This window comes from Salmo salar, chromosome ssa02 (assembly GCF_905237065.1).
Source record: "Salmo salar chromosome ssa02, Ssal_v3.1, whole genome shotgun sequence".
Classification (NCBI taxonomy): Eukaryota; Metazoa; Chordata; class Actinopteri; order Salmoniformes; family Salmonidae; genus Salmo; species Salmo salar.
Genome location: NC_059443.1, coordinates 75,279,698 through 75,306,344, shown reverse-complemented (window position 1 = coordinate 75,306,344; position 26,647 = coordinate 75,279,698). Strand labels below are relative to the sequence as shown.

General features: G+C 47.0%; 1 protein-coding gene across 2 annotated transcripts; it reads right to left on the bottom strand.

The window, feature by feature from the left end:
- Positions 1-837: 837 nt before the first annotated feature.
- On the bottom strand, positions 838-26,541 carry LOC106592812 (protein GPR108). Of its 2 annotated transcripts, XM_045710016.1 has the most exons (19): positions 26,253-26,541; positions 25,487-25,597; positions 25,347-25,397; positions 23,539-23,624; positions 23,351-23,430; positions 19,790-19,876; positions 19,500-19,744; positions 19,212-19,274; positions 18,901-19,002; positions 18,640-18,773; positions 16,088-16,163; positions 15,816-15,889; positions 15,138-15,255; positions 7,654-7,784; positions 4,585-4,628; positions 4,369-4,418; positions 4,104-4,187; positions 3,855-3,976; positions 838-3,748 (listed from the first exon to the last, which is right to left on the bottom strand). In XM_045710016.1, exons 1-19 carry the CDS (start codon positions 26,337-26,339, stop codon positions 3,673-3,675), a joined length of 1,821 nt encoding a protein of 606 aa, XP_045565972.1. In that variant the 5' UTR covers positions 26,340-26,541; the 3' UTR covers positions 838-3,672. The 2 variants fall into 2 exon arrangements, with proteins under 2 accessions (XP_045565972.1, XP_045565968.1); XM_045710012.1 differs by having other exon boundaries at positions 19,500-19,876.
- Positions 26,542-26,647: the final 106 nt, after the last annotated feature.

Below are 26,647 nucleotides of genomic sequence, written 5' to 3'. Positions count from 1 at the left end.
TGTGAAACAACCCTTTCCTTCTGCCCTTTTCCCTGTGTGAAACAACCCTTTCCTTCTGCCCTTTTCCCTGTGTGAAACAACCCTTTCCTTCTGCGCTTTTCCGTGTGACACGGCCTGTCCTACATGTCTTAATGGTCTTGGGTGAGCTATATTGGGCCTTCTTTTTAAAGCCCAAAGCCCAGTCTTGACCCTGACCCACAGCTTTGCATAACATTCTTAAATCTGTTGACATACAGGTGTGTGTGTATTAGTGGAGAGTATACACTGAGTGTACAAAACATTAAGAACACCTTCCAAATATTGAGTTGCACCTCCTTTTATCCTCAGAACAGCCTCAATTTGTTATGGGGCATGAACTCTACAAAGGTGCCTAATGCGTTGCACAGGTATGCTGGACCATGTTGACTCCACCGCTTCCCACAGTTGTGTCAAGTTGGCTGGATGTCCATGCTTGATACACAAGGGAAACTGTTGAGCATGAAAAACCCAGCAGCGTTGCAGTTCTTGGCACAAACAGGGGCACGTGGCACCTACCACCATACCTCGGTCAAAGGCACTTCAATCTTTTATCTTGACCATTCACCCTCTGAATGACACACATACACAATCCATGTCTCAAGGCTTAAAAATCCTTCTTCGACCTGTCTCCTCCCCTTCATCTACACTGATTGAAGTGGATTTAGCAAGTGACATCAATAAGGGATCATAGCTTTCACCTGGTCAGTCTATGTCATGAAAAGAACAGGTTTTCTTAATGTTTTGTATACTCACTGTATAGATATGCTATATTAAAGCAGGTTGTAGATTAGGCTATAGGGGCTCGCTCGGTCTCTCCCACATGTTCCAAAGGTCAGCTTTATTTAACCATGTGACATCCGTCATACTGTTAGACATTACATCGTTGGTTAGCAGGTTTTAGTTTAAAACCGTAGACGCACAACAAACCCTGGAACAGATCCATTCAACTCCTCCCTCTGTGCCACAAATGGCATCCTTTCCCCTTTATAGTGCACTACTTAAGGGATAGGGTTCAACCCATAGGGCTATGGTCAAATGAAGAGCACTATATAGGGGATAGGGTGCCATTTGGGATGTAAATTAGGTATACTTGTGACATGTTGCTATTAGCAACAACTCCACTGATGTACAGTCCATGTCTGATCAGATCTTTAGAGTTAGAGCAGGAAACGTACTTAGAGGCTACTTGTCCCCTTCATAAGCAATACCTAAGGGCCTATGTCATCCCTGTGGAGGATCCATAGCCCAATCCCAGATCAACAGGTCTGTAATGATTGGATAGTTTCAAATACCTGCTGGAAGGCTGTGGGGGTTGTTGTGATTGGGTCGGTACATGTCATATTGGAATAGAATCAAGATGATGCATGTACCTATGAAGCCCACATGCACCGCTTATGAAGCCCTCATGCACTGCTTATGAAGGTGCTATGTACTGCTGGTGAAGGTGCTATGCACTGCTTATGTTGCCACCAACGATAATAAAATCATCCTCTCAGTCTTTTGTCAATATCAATATTTACAAACTCGTGATCTGTTAAATAATGTCAATAATAACAACACAGTAAAACCAAAAACAGACTAAATACAAACATCAGCCGCTCAGTAAAAAGCATTTCATGAAAATCTGAGAAACAAAATAAAAATTCATCCCCAGTCTATGATTCTGACAAACACAAAGTCAAATACATCAGATTCCTTCAATCCCAGTCCTGGAAACCCACAGACTGTGCAGGGTTTTGTGCCAGCCTAACACACCTCAATCAACTTATCAAAAGGGCTTGATGATTGGATGATTGATGGAATCAGGTGCTGAGATGGAACCAGGATTAAAGAAAAGTGAAATAAACAATATCTTGATATACATTCAAACATATGAATCATCTATATTGACAAGAACAGAACAGAAGATATGGAGATGCTAATCAAATGATGAAGATTGATTGAACAGTGGACCTGTCACTATCCTGACCAGGGTTCTGATAACTTCCCCCAAATACCCACATAGATGCTGCTTTCACTGGGGGTGGGTCAGTCTATCAGTGGGGGTGTCCGTTCTCTGGACCAGGGGTGAGACAGTCAGAACCTGTCAGGGCCACGGTGGGTGTCTGTTCTCTGGTCCAGGGGTGAGACAGTGAGAACCTGTCAGGGCCACGGTGGGTGTCTGTTCTCTGGTCCAGGGGTGAGACAGTCAGAACCTGTCAGGGCCACGGTGGGTGTCTGTTCTCTGGTCCAGGGGTGAGACAGTCAGAACCTGTCAGGGCCACGGTGGGTGTCTGTTCTCTGGTCCAGGGGTGAGACAGTCAGAACCTGTCAGGGCCACGGTGGGTGTCTGTTCTCTGGTCCAGGGGTGAGACAGTCAGAACCTGTCAGGGCCACGGTGGGTGTCTGTTCTCTGGTCCAGGGGTGAGACAGTCAGAACCTGTCAGGGCCACGGTGGGTGTCCGTTCTCTGGTCCAGGGGTGAGACAGTCAGAACCTGTCAGGGCCACGGTGGGTGTCTGTTCTCTGGTCCAGGGGTGAGACAGTCAGAACCTGTCAGGGCCACGGTGGGGTGTCTGTTCTCTGGTCCAGGGGTGAGACAATTAAAATAGACTAATTAATCAGTTGAATCAGCTGTTCTTTATTGATAACTAGAATTAAATCAACTATATAAAAAAATGATTAGTTGAAACAGGTGTTTTACTGCAGGGCCAGAGCAAAAGCCTGCACCCATACCAGCTCCTTCAGAGGAAGGTTGGATAACCCCTGTTCGACAGACGTCTCAAACTGCATCTCCAATTGGAAGAAACACACAACAGCCAAAACACGCATCAAAATACAGCCAAAGTAGTCCAACAGAACAGAAGTACCACTTAAATAGACAGAGGCTGCGTAGTGTAGTGCACTACATCAGGAACAGGGTTCCAAACCACACCCTGTGTAGTGCACTACATCAAGAACAGGGTTCCAAACCACACCCTGTGTAGTGCACTACATCAGGAACAGGGTTGCAAACCACACCCTGTGTAGTGCACTACATCAGGAACAGGGTTCCAAACCACACCCTGTGTAGTGCACTACATCAGGAATAGGGTGCCAGTTGGGACACATTAAAACAGAACAAGATACTCTGAATATAAAATATACCAATCACACATCTGGAAAATGATCATCTTTGGAGTCTCGCTTCCTCCGTTCTCCAGAGAGAAGAAAAGGAGAGGGAAAGGGAGTGAGAGAGAGAGAGAAAGAGATCATTAGAGGTCCATTCTATCCCAGACCAGACCATTCCATTCATCCATCGATGAGGGGGGGTGGAAGAGTTCTCCCTGGAATGAACCATTATGACACCAGGCAGGGGTGCAGAGCCTCCAGAAAGTCTCCAGATAAATGAGAGAGAGAAGGTCCAACGACAACTAAAGTCTGTCATCCTTTGTCTTGTTGCATAGCGAGGCAGTGGTTGCTTTAGTAACAGCCACCCAGTTTCAGATCGAGGAGTGGTTTTTTTGGGGTGGGGGGGGGGGGGGGAGTGGTGAAGGAGGAGTGTTTTTTTTTGGGGGGGGGGGTAAAGGGTGTGCCTTGGTCCGTTTCAGTCCCCGTTTCTCTCAAACGCTGAGGGGTTATATGGGTGTTTAGAACACCCCCCTCTTGCCAAACACACACACTCTCACAAGGTAGACTATTTCTGGCGCTCTCGACCATTAGATGTCTTCTTGACTTTAGAGATGCCCTCCAACATGCCGGACTCCGTCACCCTGCAGAGAGAAGAGGGAGAAAGAGAGGGTTAGTTTAATACTGAACACATCACATGTTTAAACATCCCCAGATGCTACCTCACAAAAAAACAACACTGTCTCTTACACTTCATCCATCTCCACGTCCTCCTCATCCAGGGGCAGCTGGAGGTAGGGGTTGTTGGAAGCCGGGCGGAACTTATACCCCGTCAACACAAAGAAGATCAGAGTAGACACCTCCACTAGGAACTACAGGAGGGAGGGGTAAAGAGGGAAAATAAAACATGCAGACAATCTCGAAAAACAATGAAGAAATGGCTATCGTCAGTGTCAGAGTTTCACAGTGTGACATCATCAGAAGTGGACAGTGTCTCACCTCGTAACACCACTGCCACTGGAAAGGCACCGTCACCTTCAGCAGGATGGCTATGATCCTCGTGAAGTAGATATAACACACTATCTACAGATCGAGAGATGGAGGGAGGGATGGAGGAGGGAGAGAGGGAGGGAGAGAGAGAGGAGAGAGAGAGAAGGAGAGAGAGATTACCTATCCTGACATCTTTCAGAACTTTCACAGAAAAATAAGTTCGAATTCAAAATATCTACGAGGAAGAGAGACAGACAGACACAGGTCTCCTCACCATGACATAGTAATGTCTGAATAGCTTGAGCTTCTCCAGGTTCATGGCAGCTGAGGGAAACAAAGAGAGGCAGACAGTATTACTACAGGGGAACTACAGTATTACTACAGGGGAACTCAGCACCAACTACAAGGTTGAAACTATATTTGACTAAGCTATAGTTATTAACCACTGCTAATTGTCCATGAAATGTATCCCTCCCTGTAGATGGCTCACCTTTCCCATCAGTGCTGGAAGCCTCTTGTAGGTGACGAATAGACCTGCAAACACAAACACACACACACATTATCCTCTGATGGCCCGTCAGGGAGGAAGGAGCCCCCTTCTCAAACCCAACAGTAATATTCTCCAACAAGGCAGCTGCATTGTCTTTTACATAAAATTCATGTTAGAATGTTCTAGTCACCCAAGTTATAGACTGTTTTCTCTGCTAGCGCACAGCAAGCGGTACCGGAGCGCCAAGTCTAGGACCAAAAGGCTCCTCAACAGCTTCTACCCCCAAGCCATAAGACTGCTGAACAATTAATAAAATTGTCACCGGACAATTTACATCGACACCCCCCCCCTCCCTTTTGTAGACTGCTGCTACTCGCCTGTACCCCTACACACTGACTCGGTACCGGTGCCCCCTGTATATAGCCTCATTATTCTTATGTTACTTTTTATTTTAGTCTACTTGGTACATGTTTTCTTAACTCTTCTTGAACAGCACTGTTGGTTAACCTTTTAGGGCTAGGGGGCAGTATTGTCCCTTTCGGATGAAATACGTGCCCATATTAAACTGCCTCCTACTCAAACTCAGAAGCTAGGATATGCATATTATTAGTAGATTTGGATAGAAAACACTCTAAAGTTTCCAAAACTGTTTGAATGATGTCTGTGAGTATAACAGAACTCATATGGCAGGCAAAAACCTGAGAAGATTCCAAGCAAGAAATGAACATCTGGTTCCTGTAGTTCTCAAGTCCTTGCCTTTCTAACACACAGTGAGTTAGGACTCAAATAGCACTTCCTAAGGCTTCCACTAGATGTCAACAGTCTTAGAAAGTTGTTTGAGCCTTTTGCGGTAAACACAGACCGAAGGAGAACGCTGGTAAGCAGGTGCCCTGAAAATCCATTGAGTTCAAAGGGCGCGTTCATGTGAAGAAGTCCCTTGTGTTCTAAACCATTTTTCAAGGCAATGCAAACGTCCGGTTGGAATATTACTGAAGTTTCACGTTCTCAAGGCCCTAAAGATTGATGCTATACAACGTTTGACATGTTTGAACGAAAGTAAATATAACTTTTTCTTGACTTTCTGTCGTCACATTTCCCTCGCGTGCCTACATTTTGAGTAGCCTACAGAACGCGCGAACAACAAGGAGCTATTTGGACATAAATGATGAACTTTATCGAACAAAACAACATTTATTGTGGACCTGGGAAATCCTGGAAGTGCCTTCTGATCAAGATTGTTAAAGGTAAGTGAATATTTATAATGCTATTTATGCGTTTAGATGACTCCAAGATGGCCGGTGTCTATAATTGCCTGCTGTTTTTTTCTGAGCACAGTACTGATTATTGCAAAGCGTGCTCTCCCAGTAAAGTTATTTTGAAATCTGTCGATGCGATTGCATTCAAGAGATGATAATCTGTAAATCTTTGAATAACAGTTTAATATTTGATCAACGTTTCTAGTGAGTAATTTTGTAATTTGTTGTGCTGATTCACCGGAATTTTTGGAGGCAAAATATTTTCTGAACATCACCGCCATTGTAAAATGCTGTTTTTGGATATAAATATGAACTTGATAGAACAAAAAATGCATGTATTGTCTAACAATGTCCTAGGAGTGTCATCTGATGAAGACTGTCAAAGGTTAGTGCATAATTTTAGCTGGTTTTCTGCTTTTGGTGACGCCTGTCCTTGTATTGAAAATGGCTGTGTGTAATGTTTTGTCTATGTACTGTCCTAACAAAATCTAACTTTATGCTTTCGCCGTAAAGCCTTTTTGAAATCGGACGACGTGGTTAGATTAAGGAGATGTTTATCTTTCAAATGGTGTAAAATAGTTGTATGTTTGAGAAATTTGAATTATGACATTGTTGTTTTCAAATTTGGCGCTCTGATATTTCACTGGCTGTTGATAGTGTGTACCGTGGGTGGGACGCTAGCGTCCCAAGTAGCCCATAGAAGTTAAGGGCTTCTAAGTAAGCATTTCACGGTAAGGTCTACACTTGTTGTATTCGGCGCATGTGACAAATACATTTTGCTCTGATCTAAGTAGCTGTCTATGGGAAAGCAGATGAAACACTTCAGCATCTGAATCCTGAGTCGACACGCCACCCGAATCACTACGCCACCCGAATCCTGAGTCACTACGCCACCCGAATCCTGAGTCACTACGCCACCCGAATCCTGAGTCACTACGCCACCCGAATCCTGAGTCACTACGCCACCCGAATCCTGAGTCACTACGCCACCTGCTTGACATACGCCACTCTGAGTCGACTTCCCCATCGGCTTTAAACAGGGCATCCAGCTTACACCCAGGAGGCAGCCCGGAGCAAACTTCACAGCCAGCTGAAACTAACATTAAACCCTAATACTGACCATACAACAGGGAAGAGGATAAGGTCAACCAGGAACAACACCTCCTCCTGACAGTACACTGACCATATAACAGGGAAGAGGATGAGGTCAACCAGGAACAACACCTCCTCCTAACAGTATACTGACCATACAACAGGGAAGAGGATGAGGTCAACCAGGAACAACACCACCTCCTAACAGTATACTGACCATATAACAGGGAAGAGGATGAGGTCAACCAGGAACAACACCTCCTCCTGACAGTACACTGACCATATAACAGGGAAGAGGATGAGGTCAACCAGGAACAACACCACCTCCTAACAGTATACTGACCATATAACAGGGAAGAGGATGAGGTCAACCAGGAACAACACCTCCTCCTGACAGTACACTGACCATATAACAGGGAAGAGGATGAGGTCAACCAGGAACAACACCTCCTCCTAACAGTATACTGACCATACAACAGGGAAGAGGATGAGGTCAACCAGGAACAACACCTCCTCCTAACAGTATACTGACCATATAACAGGGAAGAGGATGAGGTCAACCAGGAACAACACCTCCTCCTGACAGTACACTGACCATATAACAGGGAAGAGGATGAGGTCAACCAGGAACAACACCACCTCCTAACAGTATACTGACCATATAACAGGGAAGAGGATGAGGTCAACCAGGAACAACACCACCTCCTGACAGTACACTGACCATATAACAGGGAAGAGGATAGCTCCACAGCAGATGAGGTCAACCAGGAACAGAACCTCCTTCCACAGGGCGTACTCACTAGAGCCCTCCTCTGTAGACTCTATTATGATGTAGGCTACATTGGCCAGAACCTGGGAGAGGGGGAGGGGGAGAGAGAGAGAGAGAGTGAGAGTCAAACTGGTGGAAGTTTGCCAGAGATTAAGAAGAAAACATCACTAAATCTATCTCTGTCAGATCATTGGTTAACGAGACGACTGTCACTTCCGCACACCCCGCCCCCAGGTGTACATGTAGAGGGATGATGATATAACCCCCCCCCACAGGAGGACATGTAGAGGGATGATGAGATGTTCTTGTCTATTGATGTTCTGTATCACGTTTCAAGTTGTGTGTGGACCCCATTAAGAGTAGCTACTGCTTTTGCTCCAGCTAATGGGGATCCTAATAAAATACCAACCCCCCCAGGTGTACCTGTAGAGGGATGACGATATAACCCCCCCCAGGTGTACCTGTAGAGGGATGACGATATAACCCCCCCTAGGTGTACCTGTAGAGGGATGACGATATAAGCCCCCCCAGGTGTACCTGCAGAGGGAAGACGATATAACCCCCCCCCCCTAGGTGTACCTGCAGAGGGAAGACGATATAACCCCCCCCAGGTGTACCTGTAGAGGGAAGACGATATAACCCCCCACCCCCCAGGTGTACCTGTAGAGGGATGACGATATAACCCCCACCCCCCCAGGTGTACCTGCAGAGGGATGACGATATAACCCCCCACCCCCCCAGGTGTACCTGTAGAGGGAAGACGATATAAGCCCCCCCCAGGTGTACCTGTAGAGGGATGACGATATAACCCCCCACCCCCCAGGTGTACCTGTAGAGGGATGACGATATAACCCCCCACCCCCCAGGTGTACCTGTAGAGGGATGACGATATAACCCCCCACCCCCCAGGTGTACCTGTAGAGGGATGACGATATAACCCCCCACCCCCCAGGTGTACCTGTAGAGGGATGACGATATAACCCCCCACCCCCCAGGTGTACCTGTAGAGGGATGACGATATAAACCCCCCCCCCCCAGGTGTACCTGTAGAGGGCTGACGATATAACTCCCCCCCCCCAGGTGTACCTGTAGAGGGATGACGATATAACCCCCCCCAGGTGTACCTGCAGAGGGAAGACGATATAACCCCCCCTAGGTGTACCTGTAGAGGGATGACGATATAAGCCCCCCCCAGGTGTACCTGCAGAGGGAAGACGATATAACCCCCCCCTAGGTGTACCTGCAGAGGGAAGACGATATAACCCCCCCCTAGGTGTACCTGCAGAGGGAAGACGATATAAGCCCCCCCCAGGTGTACCTGTAGAGGGATGACGATATAAGCCCCCCCCAGGTGTACCTGTAGAGGGATGACGATATAACCCCCCCCCCCCCAGGTGTACCTGTAGAGGGATGACGATATAACCCCCCCCCCCCAGGTGTACCTGTAGAGGGATGACGATATAAGCCCCCCCCCAGGTGTACCTGTAGAGGGATGACGATATAACCCCCCCCCCCCAGGTGTACCTGTAGAGGGATGACGATATAACCCCCCCCCCAGGTGTACCTGTAGAGGGATGACGATATAAACCCCCCCCCCAGGTGTACCTGTAGAGGGCTGACGATATAACTCCCCCCCCCCAGGTGTACCTGTAGAGGGATGACGATATAACCCCCCCAGGTGTACCTGTAGAGGGATGACGATATAACCCCCCCCCCCCAGGTGTACCTGTAGAGGGATGACGATATAACCCCTCCCCCAGGTGTACCTGTAGAGGGATGACGATATAACCCCCCAGGTGTACCTGTAGAGGGATGACGATATAACCCCCCCCCAGGTGTACCTGTAGAGGGATGACGATATAACCCCCCCCAGGTGTACCTGTAGAGGGATGACGATATAACCCCCCCCCCAGGTGTACCTGTAGAGGGATGACGATATAACCCCCCCCCCAGGTGTACCTGTAGAGGGATGACGATATAACCCCCCCAGGTGTACCTGTAGAGGGATGACGATATAACCCCCCCCCCAGGTGAACCTGTAGAGGGATGACGATATAACCCCCCCAGGTGTACCTGTAGAGGGATGACGATATAACCCCCCCCAGGTGTACCTGTAGAGGGATGACGATATAACCCCCCCCAGGTGTACCTGTAGAGGGATGACAATATAACCCCCCCCCCCAGGTGTACCTGTAGAGGGATGACGATATAACCCACCCCCAGGTGTACCTGTAGAGGGATGACGATATAAACCCCCCCCCCCCCAGGTGTACCTGTAGAGGGATGACGATATAACCCCCCCCAGGTGTACCTGTAGAGGGATGACGATATAACCCCCCCCCCCAGGTGTACCTGTAGAGGGATGACGATATAACCCCCCCCCCCAGGTGTACCTGTAGAGGGATGACGATATAACCCCCCCAGGTGTACCTGTAGAGGGATGACGATATAACCCCCCCCAGGTGTACCTGTAGAGGGATGACGATATAACCCCCCCAGGTGTACCTGTAGAGGGATGACGATATAACCCCCCCAGGTGTACCTGTAGAGGGATGACGATATAACCCCCCCAGGTGTACCTGTAGAGGGATGACGATATAACCCCCCCCCAGGTGTACCTGTAGAGGGATGACGATATAACCCCCCCCCCAGGTGTACCTGTAGAGGGATGACGATATGAACCCCCCCCCCAGGTGTACCTGTAGAGGGATGACGATATAACCCCCCCCCAGGTGTACCTGTAGAGGGATGACGATATAACCCCCCCAGGTGTACCTGTAGAGGGATGACGATATAACCCCCCCCAGGTGTACCTGTAGAGGGATGACGATATAACCCCCCCCAGGTGTACCTGTAGAGGGATGACGATATAACCCCCCCCAGGTGTACCTGTAGAGGGATGACGATATAACCCCCCCCCCCCAGGTGTACCTGTAGAGGGATGACGATATAACCCCCCCCCAGGTGTACCTGTAGAGGGATGACGATATAACCCCCCCCCAGGTGTACCTGTAGAGGGATGACGATATAACCCCCCCCCAGGTGTACCTGTAGAGGGATGACGATATAACTCCCCCAGGTGTACCTGTAGAGGGATGACGATATAACCCCCCCCAGGTGTACCTGTAGAGGGATGACGATATAACCCCCCCCAGGTGTACCTGTAGAGGGATGACGATATAACCCCCCCCCAGGTGTACCTGTAGAGGGATGACGATATAACCCCCCCAGGTGTACCTGTAGAGGGATGACGATATAACCCCCCCCCAGGTGTACCTGTAGAGGGATGACGATATAACCCCCCCCAGGTGTACCTGTAGAGGGATGACGATATAACCCCCCCAGGTGTACCTGTAGAGGGATGACGATATAACCCCCCCCAGGTGTACCTGTAGAGGGATGACGATATAACCCCCCCAGGTGTACCTGTAGAGGGATGACGATATAACCCCCCCCCAGGTGTACCTGTAGAGGGATGACGATATAACCCCCCCCAGGTGTACCTGTAGAGGGATGACGATATAACCCCCCCCCCCAGGTGTACCTGTAGAGGGGATGACGATATAACCCCCCCCCCCAGGTGTACCTGTAGAGGGATGACGATATAACCCCCCCCCCCAGGTGTACCTGTAGAGGGATGACGATATAACCCCCCCCCCTCAGGTGTACCTGTAGAGGGATGACGATATAACCCCCCCAGGTGTACCTGTAGAGGGATGACGATATAACCCCCCCCCAGGTGTACCTGTAGAGGGATGACGATATAACCCCCCCCCAGGTGTACCTGTAGAGGGATGACGATATAACCCCCCCAGGTGTACCTGTAGAGGGATGACGATATAACCCCCCCCCCCCAGGTGTACCTGTAGAGGGATGACGATATAACCCCCCCCCCAGGTGTACCTGTAGAGGGATGACGATATAACCCCCCCCCAGGTGTACCTGTAGAGGGATGACGATATAACCCCCCCCCCCCAGGTGTACCTGTAGAGGGATGACGATATAACCCCCCCCCCCAGGTGTACCTGTAGAGGGATGACGATATAACCCCCCCCCAGGTGTACCTGTAGAGGGATGACGATATAACTCCCCCCCCCAGGTGTACCTGTAGAGGGATGACGATATAACCCCCCCAGGTGTACCTGTAGAGGGATGACGATATAACCCCCCCCCCCCAGGTGTACCTGTAGAGGGATGACGATATAAACCCCCCCCCCCCAGGTGTACCTGTAGAGGGATGACGATATAACCCCCCCCCCAGGTGTACCTGTAGAGGGATGACGATATAACCCCCCCCAGGTGTACCTGTAGAGGGATGACGATATAACCCCCCCCCCAGGTGTACCTGTAGAGGGATGACGATATAACCCCCCCCAGGTGTACCTGTAGAGGGATGACGATATAACCCCCCAGGTGTACCTGTAGAGGGATGACGATATAACCCCCCCCCCCAGGTGTACCTGTAGAGGGATGACGATATAACCCCCCCCCAGGTGTACCTGTAGAGGGATGACGATATAACCCCCCCCAGGTGTACCTGTAGAGGGATGACGATATAACCCCCCAGGTGTACCTGTAGAGGGATGACGATATAACCCCCCCAGGTGTACCTGTAGAGGGATGACGATATAACCCCCCCCAGGTGTACCTGTAGAGGGATGACGATATAACCCCCCCCAGGTGTACCTGTAGAGGGATGACGATATAACCCCCCCCCAGGTGTACCTGTAGAGGGATGACGATATAACCCCCCCCAGGTGTACCTGTAGAGGGATGACGATATAACCCCCCCCCAGGTGTACCTGTAGAGGGATGACGATATAACCCCCCCAGGTGTACCTGTAGAGGGATGACGATATAACCCCCCCAGGTGTACCTGTAGAGGGATGACGATATAACCCCCCCCCCAGGTGTACCTGTAGAGGGATGACGATATAACCCCCCCCAGGTGTACCTGTAGAGGGATGACGATATAACCCCCCCCCAGGTGTACCTGTAGAGGGATGACGATATAACCCCCCCAGGTGTACCTGTAGAGGGATGACGATATAACCCCCCCCCAGGTGTACCTGTAGAGGGATGACGATATAACCCCCCCAGGTGTACCTGTAGAGGGATGACGATATAACCCCCCCCAGGTGTACCTGTAGAGGGATGACGATATAACCCCCCAGGTGTACCTGTAGAGGGATGACGATATAACCCCCCCAGGTGTACCTGTAGAGGGATGACGATATAACCCCCCCCAGGTGTACCTGTAGAGGGATGACGATATAACCCCCCCAGGTGTACCTGTAGAGGGATGACGATATAACCCCCCCCAGGTGTACCTGTAGAGGGATGACGATATAACCCCCCCCAGGTGTACCTGTAGAGGGATGACGATATAACCCCCCCAGGTGTACCTGTAGAGGGATGACGATATAACCCCCCCCAGGTGTACCTGTAGAGGGATGACGATATAACCCCCCCCAGGTGTACCTGTAGAGGGATGACGATATAACCCCCCCCAGGTGTACCTGTAGAGGGATGACGATATAACCCCCCCAGGTGTACCTGTAGAGGGATGACGATATAACCCCCCCAGGTGTACCTGTAGAGGGATGACGATATAACCCCCCCAGGTGTACCTGTAGAGGGATGACGATATAACCCCCCCAGGTGTACCTGTAGAGGGATGACGATATAACCCCCCCCAGGTGTACCTGTAGAGGGATGACGATATAACCCCCCCAGGTGTACCTGTAGAGGGATGACGATATAACCCCCCCCAGGTGTACCTGTAGAGGGATGACGATATAACCCCCCCAGGTGTACCTGTAGAGGGATGACGATATAACCCCCCCCAGGTGTACCTGTAGAGGGATGACGATATAACCCCCCCCAGGTGTACCTGTAGAGGGATGACGATATAACCCCCCCCAGGTGTACCTGTAGAGGGATGACGATATAACCCCCCCCAGGTGTACCTGTAGAGGGATGACGATATAACCCCCCCCAGGTGTACCTGTAGAGGGATGACGATATAACCCCCCCCAGGTGTACCTGTAGAGGGATGACGATATAACCCCCCCCCAGGTGTACCTGTAGAGGGATGACGATATAACCCCCCCCAGGTGTACCTGTAGAGGGATGACGATATAACCCCCCCCCAGGTGTACCTGTAGAGGGATGACGATATAACCCCCCCCAGGTGTACCTGTAGAGGGATGACGATATAACCCCCCCCCCAGGTGTACCTGTAGAGGGATGACGATATAACCCCCCCCAGGTGTACCTGTAGAGGGATGACGATATAACCCCCCCCAGGTGTACCTGTAGAGGGATGACGATATAACCCCCCCAGGTGTACCTGTAGAGGGATGACGATATAACCCCCCCCCAGGTGTACCTGTAGAGGGATGACGATATAACCCCCCCAGGTGTACCTGTAGAGGGATGACGATATAACCCCCCCAGGTGTACCTGTAGAGGGATGACGATATAACCCCCCAGGTGTACCTGTAGAGGGATGACGATATAACCCCCCCCCCAGGTGTACCTGTAGAGGGATGACGATATAACCCCCCCAGGTGTACCTGTAGAGGGATGACGATATAACCCCCCCCCCAGGTGTACCTGTAGAGGGATGACGATATAACCCCCCCCCCAGGTGTACCTGTAGAGGGATGACGATATAACCCCCCCCAGGTGTACCTGTAGAGGGATGACGATATAACCCCCCCAGGTGTACCTGTAGAGGGATGACGATATAACCCCCCCCAGGTGTACCTGTAGAGGGATGACGATATAACCCCCCCCAGGTGTACCTGTAGAGGGATGACGATATAACCCCCCCCAGGTGTACCTGTAGAGGGATGACGATATAACCCCCCCCAGGTGTACCTGTAGAGGGATGACGATATAACCCCCCCAGGTGTACCTGTAGAGGGATGACGATATAACCCCCCCAGGTGTACCTGTAGAGGGATGACGATATAACCCCCCCCAGGTGTACCTGTAGAGGGATGACGATATAACCCCCCCAGGTGTACCTGTAGAGGGATGACGATATAACCCCCCCCAGGTGTACCTGTAGAGGGATGACGATATAACCCCCCCAGGTGTACCTGTAGAGGGATGACGATATAACCCCCCCAGGTGTACCTGTAGAGGGATGACGATATAACCCCCCAGGTGTACCTGTAGAGGGATGACGATATAACCCCCCAGGTGTACCTGTAGAGGGATGACGATATAAACCCCCAGGTGTACCTGTAGAGGGATGACGATATAAACCCCCAGGTGTACCTGTAGAGGGATGACGATATAAACCCCCAGGTGTACCTGTAGAGGGATGACGATATAACCCCCCAGGTGTACCTGTAGAGGGATGATGATATAACCCCCCCCAGGTGTACCTGTAGAGGGATGATGATATAACCCCCCAGGTGTACCTGTAGAGGGATGACGATCATGAAGATCTTCTTCTCCTTGTCTGACAGGATGTATTTAACGAAGGCCCAGCCAGTACCAATCAACGCCAGAGTGATGAACAGCAGAGCCCCCTTCAACCTGCACGCAACACGTTATTACGCACAACACACACGTTATTACGCACAACACACACGTTACTACGCACAACACACACGTTACTACGCACAACACACACGTTACTACGCACAACACACACGTTACTACGCACAGCACACACGTTACTACGCACAGCACACACGTTACTACGCACAACACACACAAACAAACGTAACAGACACACACACACATCAAAACGTACACACTGATCAGAAACATACACATCAAAACTGCTTTACTCATTTCATATGTATATACTGTATTTCAGTCAATGCCACTCCGACATTGCTCGTCCTAATATTTCAAAATGCCATTACTTTTAGATGTGTATATTGTTGTGTATTGTTAGATACTACTGCACTGTTGGAGCTAGGAACACAAGCATTTCACTACACCTGCAATAACTTCTGCTGAACATGTGTATGTGACCGATAAAATGTGATATTATACATACACTATGACACACACCCATTTTATATACACAGATGTATCATCCCCCCCTCCAGAAATATCACCCAGAATGAAATAGAAGTCAGACTGACAGGTGAGTAATGTAGTACATGACAGCCCATCCTTCTATGGGGTGTCCCTCTGTGTTGATGAAGTGGTAGTTGATCTGAGAGAGAGGAGAGAAAGATCAACATTTTATAGGATATTCCATTTTACATCAAAAGGCAATTATAATTTAGTGGGGTCGGTTAGGTGGAGGATGTATGTGGAGGTCCGTGTGTGTGGGTTGCTCTGTGGGTTGCGCTCTGTGTGTGTGGAGGTCAGTATGTATGTGTGTGTCTACATGTGTGTCTGTTGTACTCACACTGTGAAAGACCAGGGAGATGGACTTGGTGAAGGCCAGAGCTGCCATCAGCCAGTGGATCTTAAACACACTGTACCTACAGGAGAGGAGAAAGGAGTGGAAGAGAGGACGAGAGAGACAGGAGAAGATAGAGGAGAAGAGGGAGCGAGGAAGAGAGAGGATAGCAGAGGAAGAGAGAACCAGAGAGAGAAGAGAGAGGATAGCAGAGGAAGAGAGATCAAGAGAGATCAAGAGAGGAGAGAATAGCCGAGGATCAGATGGGTTATAAACTGTTTACTGGGAGCGTTCCTATGTGTACCGGTGCTTCATCAGTGTGTAGACCCAGAACAATGTCTGCTACACGGTTTCCGGCTGATAAAATGTATTAATTAATATCCCATCAAAATAAAATTGTAGCCGGCCAAATTGTCCAGGGCTGCCCATCGTACACCCTGCAGCACCATACCCTTCTCTCACTGCCTTATGAGCTGCTGAGAGACCGAGACAGAGACTAGGCTACTGTTGATTGTGCAGATAGAGGCCTCTTTCATTGCAGTAAAACGAACAGTAGAGACTAGGCCTATAGAGAACAGCCTACAAGAAGAGTAGATACTAGGCCTATAGAGAACAGCCTACAAGAAGAGCAGATACTAGGCCTATAGAGAACAGCCTAGGAGAAGAGCAGATACTAGGCCTATAGAGAACAGCCTAGGAGAAGAGTAGATACTAGGCCTATAGAGAACAGCCTAGAAGAGTAGACACTAGGCCTATAGAGAACAGACTAGGAGAATAGACACTAGACCTATAGAGAACAGACTAGGAGAAGAGTAGGCCTATAGAGAACAGCCTAGGAGAAGCATAGGCCTATAGAGAACAGCCTACAAGAAGAGTAGATATTAGGCCTATAGAGAACAGCCTACAAGAAGAGTAGATACTAGGCCTATAGAGAACAGCCTACAAGAGTAGAGAGTAGGCCTAGAGTGAACAGCCTAGGAGAAGAGTAGATACTAGGCCTAGAGTGAACAGCCTACAAGAAGAGTAGCGAGTAGGTCTTTTGAGAACAGCCTTCATGGGTAATGTACTCCACATAAATAAGTTTACTATGCAACTCGCTCTTCAGGTAGGATGTAATCTTGAAAATTGAATGTATTTTTTTCATATTTATAATTTGTTTCATCATTAGTGTTACTACTGTAGGCCTATTATACATTTATTATTTATGTTGTAAAATCAATATCATTAGTGTTAATACTGTAGGCCTATTATATATTTATTATTATTTATGTTGTAAAATAAATATCATTAGCCTATTGCTCCTATTTGTTGGATACAGTAGACACTAGCCTTTCTTGGTAATTGCTGCAATATAGCCTGTTTCAAACTTTTGTGAAGGTTTAAACCATTTTTGCAAGCGTTTTGTTTCATTCTTTTGAGCCATTTTCTTTGGCCAAATTAAGTTCCAACTAATGTTGTGTTTGCCACAATATAATAATCCTGTTCGTATTTTCCCTATAAAACAATGGCTTGACTTTTGATATTACCCTAATAAAGTTTACAACTTTTGAAAAAGGTTTGTTGTTGCTACTAGCCTCCTATACTGCAGGCCTATGATATGAGGGCGGCGTGGGAGGCCTATGATATGAAGGCGGCGTGGGAGGCCTATGATATGAAGGCGGCGTGGGAGGCCTATGATATGAAGGCGGCGTGGGAGGCCTATGATATGAAGGCGGCGTGCGAGGCCTATGATATGAAGGCGGCGTGCGAGGCCTATGATATGAAGGCGGCGTGCGAGGCCTATGATATGAAGGCGGCGTGGGAGGCCTATGATATGAAGGCGGCGTGCGAGGCCTATGATATGAAGGCGGCGTGCGAGGCCTATGATATGAAGGCGGCGTGCGAGGCCTATGATATGAAGGCGGCGTGCGAGGCCTATGATATGAAGGCGGCGTGCGAGGCCTATGATATGAAGGCAGTGTGCACCAGTGCTCCAGACTGACAGTTGTACTTGAGGTGAGGAAGAATGTTTTAGTAACCAAAGTTACTCCTATAATTTAACAATATAATACTGATCATAATAAAAAAAATATGTATATACTCTGACCGAAGATTAACGAATTAGCCTTCTCCTGTACACCTATATGTAATAATAAATCATAATAGTGTTTCTTCTGTACACCTATATGTAATAATAAATCATAATAGTTTGTGGGGTGGTTGTATTTACTTGTGGGCATTTCTTGTACAAGAGTGTAATGGCAATGTGTTTCTTCATATCCAGACTCCCCCCCCCGACACACCCACAGGGGTGTGGTCTCCCTGGTCACGGCCAGGGAGACCATTGTCCAGCACCCCTGGAGCAAATGGGGATAAGTGCTTTGCTTAAGGGCACAGCGACAGATTTTTAACGTTGTCGGTTGTGGGATTCAAACAAGCAACCTTTCGGTAAGTGGCCAAAACGCACTAACCTTGAAGCTACCTGCCGCCCCCGTTTAGCAGACACAGTAGCCTATCTGACAAGGATAAAGAAATGCATGTCGGTGTCGTAGCATGCCGCCGTGTGTGTGTGTGTGTACCTGTGCTTCAGCAGTGTGTAAACCCAAACCATGGCTATAATGAAGAAAACTCCAGCCATGAAGATGTATAGACGAGGGAGAGGGATCTCTGCTGCTGACAGGTAACCTCCTGGGTTCTTCTCCGTCACCTCCACCTGGACACACACACACACACACACACACACACACACACACACACACACACACACACACACACACACACGTAATCAGAAAATGCTAAGAAATGTAAACACTAACAAGGTAATACAGAACACCACTCACGTTGAGAGTGTAGGGGCGGTTGGTGCCTGGCAGAATGTTCTCACAGTAGTGGAAGTTGAGGTTGTACAGGCCCTCATCCAACTGGCCAATCACCATGTGGAACTGTGGAGAGGGAGGGACCACGGTCAGCTGTCACTCAAATAAACACCCAGCAGTGTGAAGGTTGAACAATGTGTGGAAGACTAAAAGCTGTGGAAAGGTTGGAGAATTATTTGACAATGTCTGTAAAAAGGTTGTTTTAAGGTTTTGCGGAAGATGTTTGAAGGCATTTAAACATTGTGTAAAGGTTGTGTAAAGGTTAGTGGACTCACGCTGAAGCTGTAGGAGCCGTTGATTTTCTGCACATCCAGAGTCAGCCCGTTGATCCGCCCCACCTGGAGAAGCATACAGTCAGAAGTTACACACATAGACAGAGAGACAGAGAGAGAGAGAGACAGACAGACACACAGAGAGAGAGAGAGAGAGAGAGAGAGAGAGAGAGAGAGAGAGAGAGAGAGAGAGAGAGAGAGAGAGAGAGAGAGAGAGAGAGAGAGAGAGAGAGAGAGAGAGAGAGAGAGAGAGCGAGAGAGAGACACACACAGAGACACACAGAGACACACCTGCTTGGTAGGTTTTTTTGTCTCAATTTTGTCCAAATGCGCCTTTACTTCTTCCTCCTTGGGTTCTGGCTTCTTTTCCTCCTTCGTCCCCTCCTCTTTCAGCACTGTATCTTTCTTATTTTCCTCCTTCGTCCCCTCCTCTTTCAGCACTGTATCTTTCTTATTTTCCTCCTTCGTCCCCTCCTCTTTCAGCACTGTATCTTTCTTATTTTCCTCCTTCGTCCCCTCCTCTTTCAGCACTGTATCTTTCTTATTTTCCTCCTTCGTCCCCTCCTCTTTCAGCACTGTATCTTTCTTTTCTTCCTCCACATTACTCTTCTGTACGGTCCTTTTCAAGTCCTCAGAGTCATTGAGAGCCGCTCTTCTTCTCCTGGAACCTGAACACACAGCCAATCAGAAGACAGCACATAATGATGATGGATGCAACGTGCATAAACTAACCTTGATACTCTGCAGTCAGGTTATATAATGACAACACTACAGGTTATATAAAACTACTCTGTAGTCAGGTTATAGAAAGACAACACTACTCTGTAGTCATGTTATATAATGACAACACTACAGGTTATATAATAACACTACTCTGTAGTCAGGTTATATAATGACAACACTACAGGTTATACAAAGACATTACTCTGTAGTCAGGTTATATAATGACAACACTACAGGTTATATAATAACACTACTCTGTAGTCAGGTTATATAATGACAACACTACAGGTTATACAAATACATTACTCTGTAGTCAGGTTATATAATGACAACACTACAGGTTATATAACACTACTCTGTAGTCAGGTTATAGAAAGACAACACTACTCTGTAGTCATGTTATATAATGACAACACTACAGGTTATATAATAACACTACTCTGTAGTCAGGTTATATAATGACAACACTACAGGTTATACAAAGACACTACTCTGTAGTCAGGTTATAGAAAGACAACACTACTCTGTAGTCATGTTATATAAAGACAACACTACAGGTTATATAATAACACTACTCTGTAGTCAGGTTATACAATGACAACACTACAGGTTATACAAATACATTACTCTGTAGTCAGGTTATATATAAAGACAACACTACAGGTTATATAATAACGCTACTCTGTAGTCAGGTTATATAATGACAACACTACAGGTTATATAATAACACTACTCTGTAGTCAGGTTATATAATGACAACACTACAGGTTATATAATAACGCTACTCTGTAGTCAGGTTATATAATGACAACACTACAGGTTATACAAAGACAACACTACTCTGTAGTCAGGTTATATAATGACAACACTACTCCGTAGTCAGGTTACATATAATGACAACACTACTCTGTAGTCAGGTTATATACACTGCTCAAAAAAATAAAGGAACACTTAAACAACACAATGTAACTCCAAGTCAATCACACTTCTGTGAAATCAAACTGTCCACTTAGGAAGCAACACTGATTGACAACAAATTTCACATGCTGTTGTGCAAATGGAATAGACAACAGGTGGAAATGATAGGCAATTAGCAAGACACCCCCAATAAAGGAGTGGTTCTGCAGGTGGTAACCACAGACCACTTCTCAGTTCCTATGGTTCCTGGCTGATGTTTTGGTCACTTTTGAATGCTGGCGGTGCTTTCACTCTAGTGGTAGCATGAGACGGAGTCTACAACCCACAGAAGTGGCTCAGGTAGTGCAGCTCATCCAGGATGGCACATCAATGCGAGCTGTAGCAAGAAGGTTTGCTGTGTCTGTCAGCGTAGTGTCCAGAGCATGGAGGCGCTACCAGGAGACAGGCCAGTACATCAGGAGACGTGGAGGGCAACAACCCAGCAGCAGGACCGCTACCTCCAACTTTGTGCAAGGAGGAGCAAGAAGAGCACTGCCAGAGGCCTGCAAAATGACCTCCAGCAGGCCACAAATGTGCATGTGTCTGCTCAAACGGTCAGAAACAGACTCCATGAGGGTGGTATGAGGGCCCGACGTCCACAGGTGGGGGTTGTGCTTACAGCCCAAAGCCGTGCAGGACGTTTGGCATTTGCCAGAGAACACCAAGATTGGCAAATTCGCCACGGGTGCCCTGTGCTCTTCACAGATGAAAGCAGGTTCACACTGAGCACGTGACAGACGTGACAGAGTCTGGAGACGCCATGGAGAACGTTCTGCTGCCTGCAACATCCTCCAGCATGACCGGTTTGGCGGTGGGTCAGTCATGGTGTGGGGTGGCATTTCTTTGGGGGGCCGCACAGCCCTCCATGTGCTCGCCAGAGGTAGCCTGACTGCCATTAGGTACCGAGATGAGATCCTCAGACCCCTTGTGAGACCATATGCTGGTGCAGTTGGCCTTGGGTTCCTCCTAATGCAAGACAATGCTAGACCTCATGTGGCTGGAGTGTGTCAGCAGTTCCTGCAAGAGGAAGGCATTGATGCTATGGACTGGCCCGCCCATTCCCCAGACCTGAATCCAATTGAGCCCATCTGGGACATCATGTCTCGCTCCATCCACCAACGCCACGTTGCACCACAGACTGTCCAGGAGTTGGCGGATGCTTTAGTCCTGGTCTAGGAGGAGGATCCCTCAGGAGACCATCCGCCACCTCATCAGGAGCATGCCCAGGCGTTGTAGGGAGGTCATACAGGCACGTGGAGGCCACACACACTACTGAGCCTCATTTTGACTTGTTTTAAGGACATTACATCAAAGTTGGATCAGCCTGTAGTGTGGTTTTCCACTTTAATTTTGAGTGTGACTCCAAATCCAGAACTCCATGGGTTGATAAATTGGATTTCCATTGATTATTTTTGTGTTATTTTGTTGTCAGCACATTCAACTATGTAAAGAAAAAAGTATTTAATAAGATTATTTCATTCATTCAGATCTAGGATGTGTTATTTTAGTGTTCCCTTTATTTTTTGAGCAGTGTATAAAGACAACACTGCAGGTTATATAAAGACAACACTACTCTGTGGTCAGGTTATATGACAACACTACAGGTTATATATAAAGACAACACTACTCTGTAGTCAGGTTACATATAAAGACAACACTACTCTGTAGTCAGGTTACATATAAAGACAACACTACTCTGAAGTACTTTTTGGGTTGGGGTCCCCCTGGAGTTCAGGCCTACCAGACAGCATACGAACACATCTTAAGTCTTTCCTTCAATCATTATTTATGGCAAAATGTGTAGAACAGCATGAAATTAACTCATGGATTCTTGAAAGTCGAGACAAACTGAATTTTTATAGTTGGGAAAAAATGCGTTACGTTACATTGAGAAATGTTATAAGGGAAAACATTTGCTTTGGGAATTTTCCTAATACTTTCAATATTATTCATTTCCATTTTGGTTCTATTCCTGGGAATACTCTTTTTTGGTGCAAAGGATCCCAATTTCAAACGCTCCCAATAAAATGTTTAAAATTCCAAAAACTTGCAATAATGAATATTAACTGACAAAATATTGTATGTAGTTTCTTGCAATAACCCTAAAGAATATTTCTCTCAAAACTGATTGCTAAAAGATTTGTCCAGAGATTTAGTCAACTCCATCAGATCAGTCTAAAATCTTAAATGAATCAGGAATGCGCAGGGGCAGCTATACCATAAGGACCCTGTTTTTAATGACCTCAGTTCATGTAGAGCAGCAAGACCACTCATGGTCTGTAAAGTTCATCATGTTCTGTACACTCAGTGTATATATATATATTTCAAATTCATATTAAGACAAATATTTGTGGGGAAAAAAGTTGAGATTGTCCCATCTTTCAAACAACAGTTCTCTCTGCACCATGGCAACAACCCCCCCATATACCTCCCTGTATTGAAGGGAGATATATAGTGCTGACCTGAGTCTTTAGTGAGTGTCTTGTCTGTCTTCAGCTGGGTCAAGACACTGTCCTGGTCTCCATAAGACTTCACATTGACTCTACAGAAGAGAGGAGAACACACAGTTAGTTTTTGACACACACATGTATTCACTAGGCACAAAAAACCCCAGCTGATCTCTCTCACACACACAGACAGAAAACCGTACCTGAGGATGTTGGTGTCAATGAGGAAGAGGAAGAGGGGCTCAACACTGCTTTGTTTGCTGAGCGGACACACCCCCGTTTCCTCCGCCTGGAGAACAAACATTACAACATTACTACACAACCTTTTACAACCTTACCACAACCTTTTAGAAACATTACATTAGGCCTATATGAATCCTACCTTTGAAGCACATCAAGAACAGCAGACCCTTTTCCTTTCTTCCTGTGCCAATCAAATTTGCCTAGACCTACCGTCAAGTTACCAGGTTGCTAGGTAACATGACTGAACAACATTGTTTGTTATCAAAACAATAATAAGCGACCCGGGGAAAAGTTTAAAACGCCCCGCGACATGGTTTGGGAAATTATATCAAAATCATCAGACTGGCGTGGCCTGTGTGCTCTTGGTTGTACCAGGGATTAAATGATAATCAACTTTGCTCACTCTGCTCCAATGTATCGAATGTACAAGTGTAAGAGCAGAAGACTGATCAGGGTCTGCATCCCCCACTCGCCATCATGGCTACAAACTGATGGAGGAATAGATGAGCAGGAAGAGCTGACGGAGAGAAGCAGGTGAGCGAGGTCAGGTAGGGGATGAGACCGGCGGATTACAGCTGCCAACCGTGATATGCGCATGAAAGTGAAGTGGACATTGTTGGACCGGCGCATATAAGAGACTAGTTGCTGTTGCTTAAAACATTTCACCAAATTTATAAAACACAACTTTATAATAATTTTATAACAGGACCCAGCGGCGTCTTTAGATCGTAGGGCAGAAAAAATGTTGGTAGTATCATATGAAACGGTACTAAAACAATGTATTACCTAGTATATGTACTGACAGTAAAACATAATGGGAGTTTCTCAATATGCATACTACCGTGCTCCACACTCACGCTCCAAGTGCATTCTCCGTGGACGTTCTTGTGAAAACGAGAGTGTGGAGAACACAAAAAACAAGTACATTTGAGCAGCACTTTCACTCCCCCTAGTGTATTACCTCACAGTTCACTGAACCTTCTTCCAGCCAGGACAATGGCAACAATAGACACCAAACAAGATATACACAAAGCAAACGTTTTACTTCGTAATTATCAGCTAGCTATATGTGAATTGTAATAATGTAGTTAAACAGATAGTTTAACAGGCAAAAATGACCTAAAACTAATGTTAAGCAAGGTAGATTCAATTCTCTGTGGGTAGCTAGCTAGCTAACAGTAGTAGCTAGCCAGTTAATGTTAGCCTATTGAATTACTATGGGCTTGCGTTCTATGCTCACTACAGTGGGTATTGTGGGCCGGTAAATGTGCCAAAATGAACACATATATTTATTAACGTATCAAGACAAAATATTGTATTCAGGGAACATATGAGATGTGAATAGGCAACATTTGCTTCAGATCAAATCATTTTTATACTTTACTGTAGTTTTTTTCTTGAGTTGTTTCATATTTCTGTTCATACTTTCCATTGACGTGTGATATTTTGATATTTCAAAATATGAACAAAAATATGGAACAAACGGAGTACACACCTGAGAAGTGCCCTTCATGCTCCGTTTCACTTTGATTTGGACTCATGTTCCGACCCTCCAGTGCTCGGAGCACGGTAGATTGCATTTAGAGAAACACCCAATGTCTCACATAGTAGCCTATATCTCACCTCCGTATCTACTGATAGTAATACCTATACCATGGTATTGTTGAATAGTCGATTTTGATTGGCTGGCGGGGCGTTCCAGAGCGTGCATTCATTTCAGATAACGAGACAGTTGCAAAAGTGATTTGGTTTGATGAGATCTACTCACTGTGTAGGACAGCACTCCATTAACACGAGACTTGGAGAGACTGAATCCCACCTATATGGAGAGAGAAAACAATGATACAATTCACTAACTGGAGACAATACAGCCAGAGAGCAAGCTGTACACACGCCAGTTGTTCTTACAGGGTGCTTGCTGTTGTCCTCAGGCAGTCTCAGGGAGAGAACGTTGACGTCCAGAGTTCCGTTGGCAAAGAAACCGAAGGTGTTGAGATGAACCACAAATCTAGTGTCATTCTGAAAGAGAGGTGGAGGGAGACAGTGGGAGGGATGGGGGGAGAGAGTGGGGGAGGGATGGGGCAAGAAGGATGGGGGGGAGACGGGTTGGAGGAAGAGAGTTTGGGGGGGGGTTTGACGAGGTGAGAAAGGAGGAGGGAGAGAGGTGGCATTTGTTATCCAAGTATGACAAATATCAATGTGAAAAATTGATCATGAAAACACTGAAGTTGTAGATAGTGTATCTAGCTAACTTAGCTATCTGAATGCTTTAACATCTCAGCTGATGTAACGTTAGACAGCTAGCTAACTAACCTTTTCTAGTTGTTTAGCTGCAACGTTTCTATGACAGTCAAGTGTAAAAATCACAGACACATTAAAAGGTTGCCTAGTTAACAAGCTATTTAGTTGGCTGGCTAAGTGATTAGTAGTAGCTAGCAAACACGAGTTGCAGAAATCCCCTGACGTAGGCGCTATAAAAGCGCTACACGTTAGGTAGCTAGCTATGGCTGAAAAGGGCAAAACAAAGTTAGCTAGCGCGATGCATTTTGAAGAAGTTACATTTGTGAAACTTTGCTACCGCTATCTCAATTTCGCATGTTATTGGCTATAAGTACACACTACCTGAGAACACAGTGTATGAAGTAACGTTAAAGCAAGATTGGTGTTATTTTACCTTTAGGGCGAGTTTGTGTCTTCTTGCTTCGCAAAAGACCAGCACGAGAACAAAAACCGCTAAACCAACGCGCCCATGTCGTCCCATGGTAGCTAACAAGCTAGCTAGACGGCTGGTAATATGTTACACAACTAGAGTATACACCTATTCACTACAGAATAAATTATATTCCTTGATAACGAGTGAAAATAATCAATTTACCAAAACTATTTTGCTTCCCTAGTTCACACTTCCTGGTATCATTGCTACTTACACGTCACCAGAGTGACCCGTGACTACTCTGCTACGGTGCTCCCAGGCGGAGGGAGGGTGTAGGACAAGAGAAAACACTAGCTAAGGTTTAAACAGTCTTCTCTAAAGACTGAATATCGTTTCTCGAGAAATAACTACTGTTG

Coding starts and splice junctions, on each gene's coding strand:
- LOC106592812 (XM_045710012.1), bottom strand. CDS start 26,339: ATGGGACGACATGGGCGCGTTGGTTTAGCGGTTTTTGTTCTCGTGCTG. Junction 4,188..4,368: donor TCAGACATTACTATGTCATG/GTGAGGAGACCT, acceptor CTCGATCTGTAG/ATAGTGTGTTATATCTACTT. Junction 3,977..4,103: donor AGTGGCAGTGGTGTTACGAG/GTGAGACACTGT, acceptor TCCCTCCTGTAG/TTCCTAGTGGAGGTGTCTAC.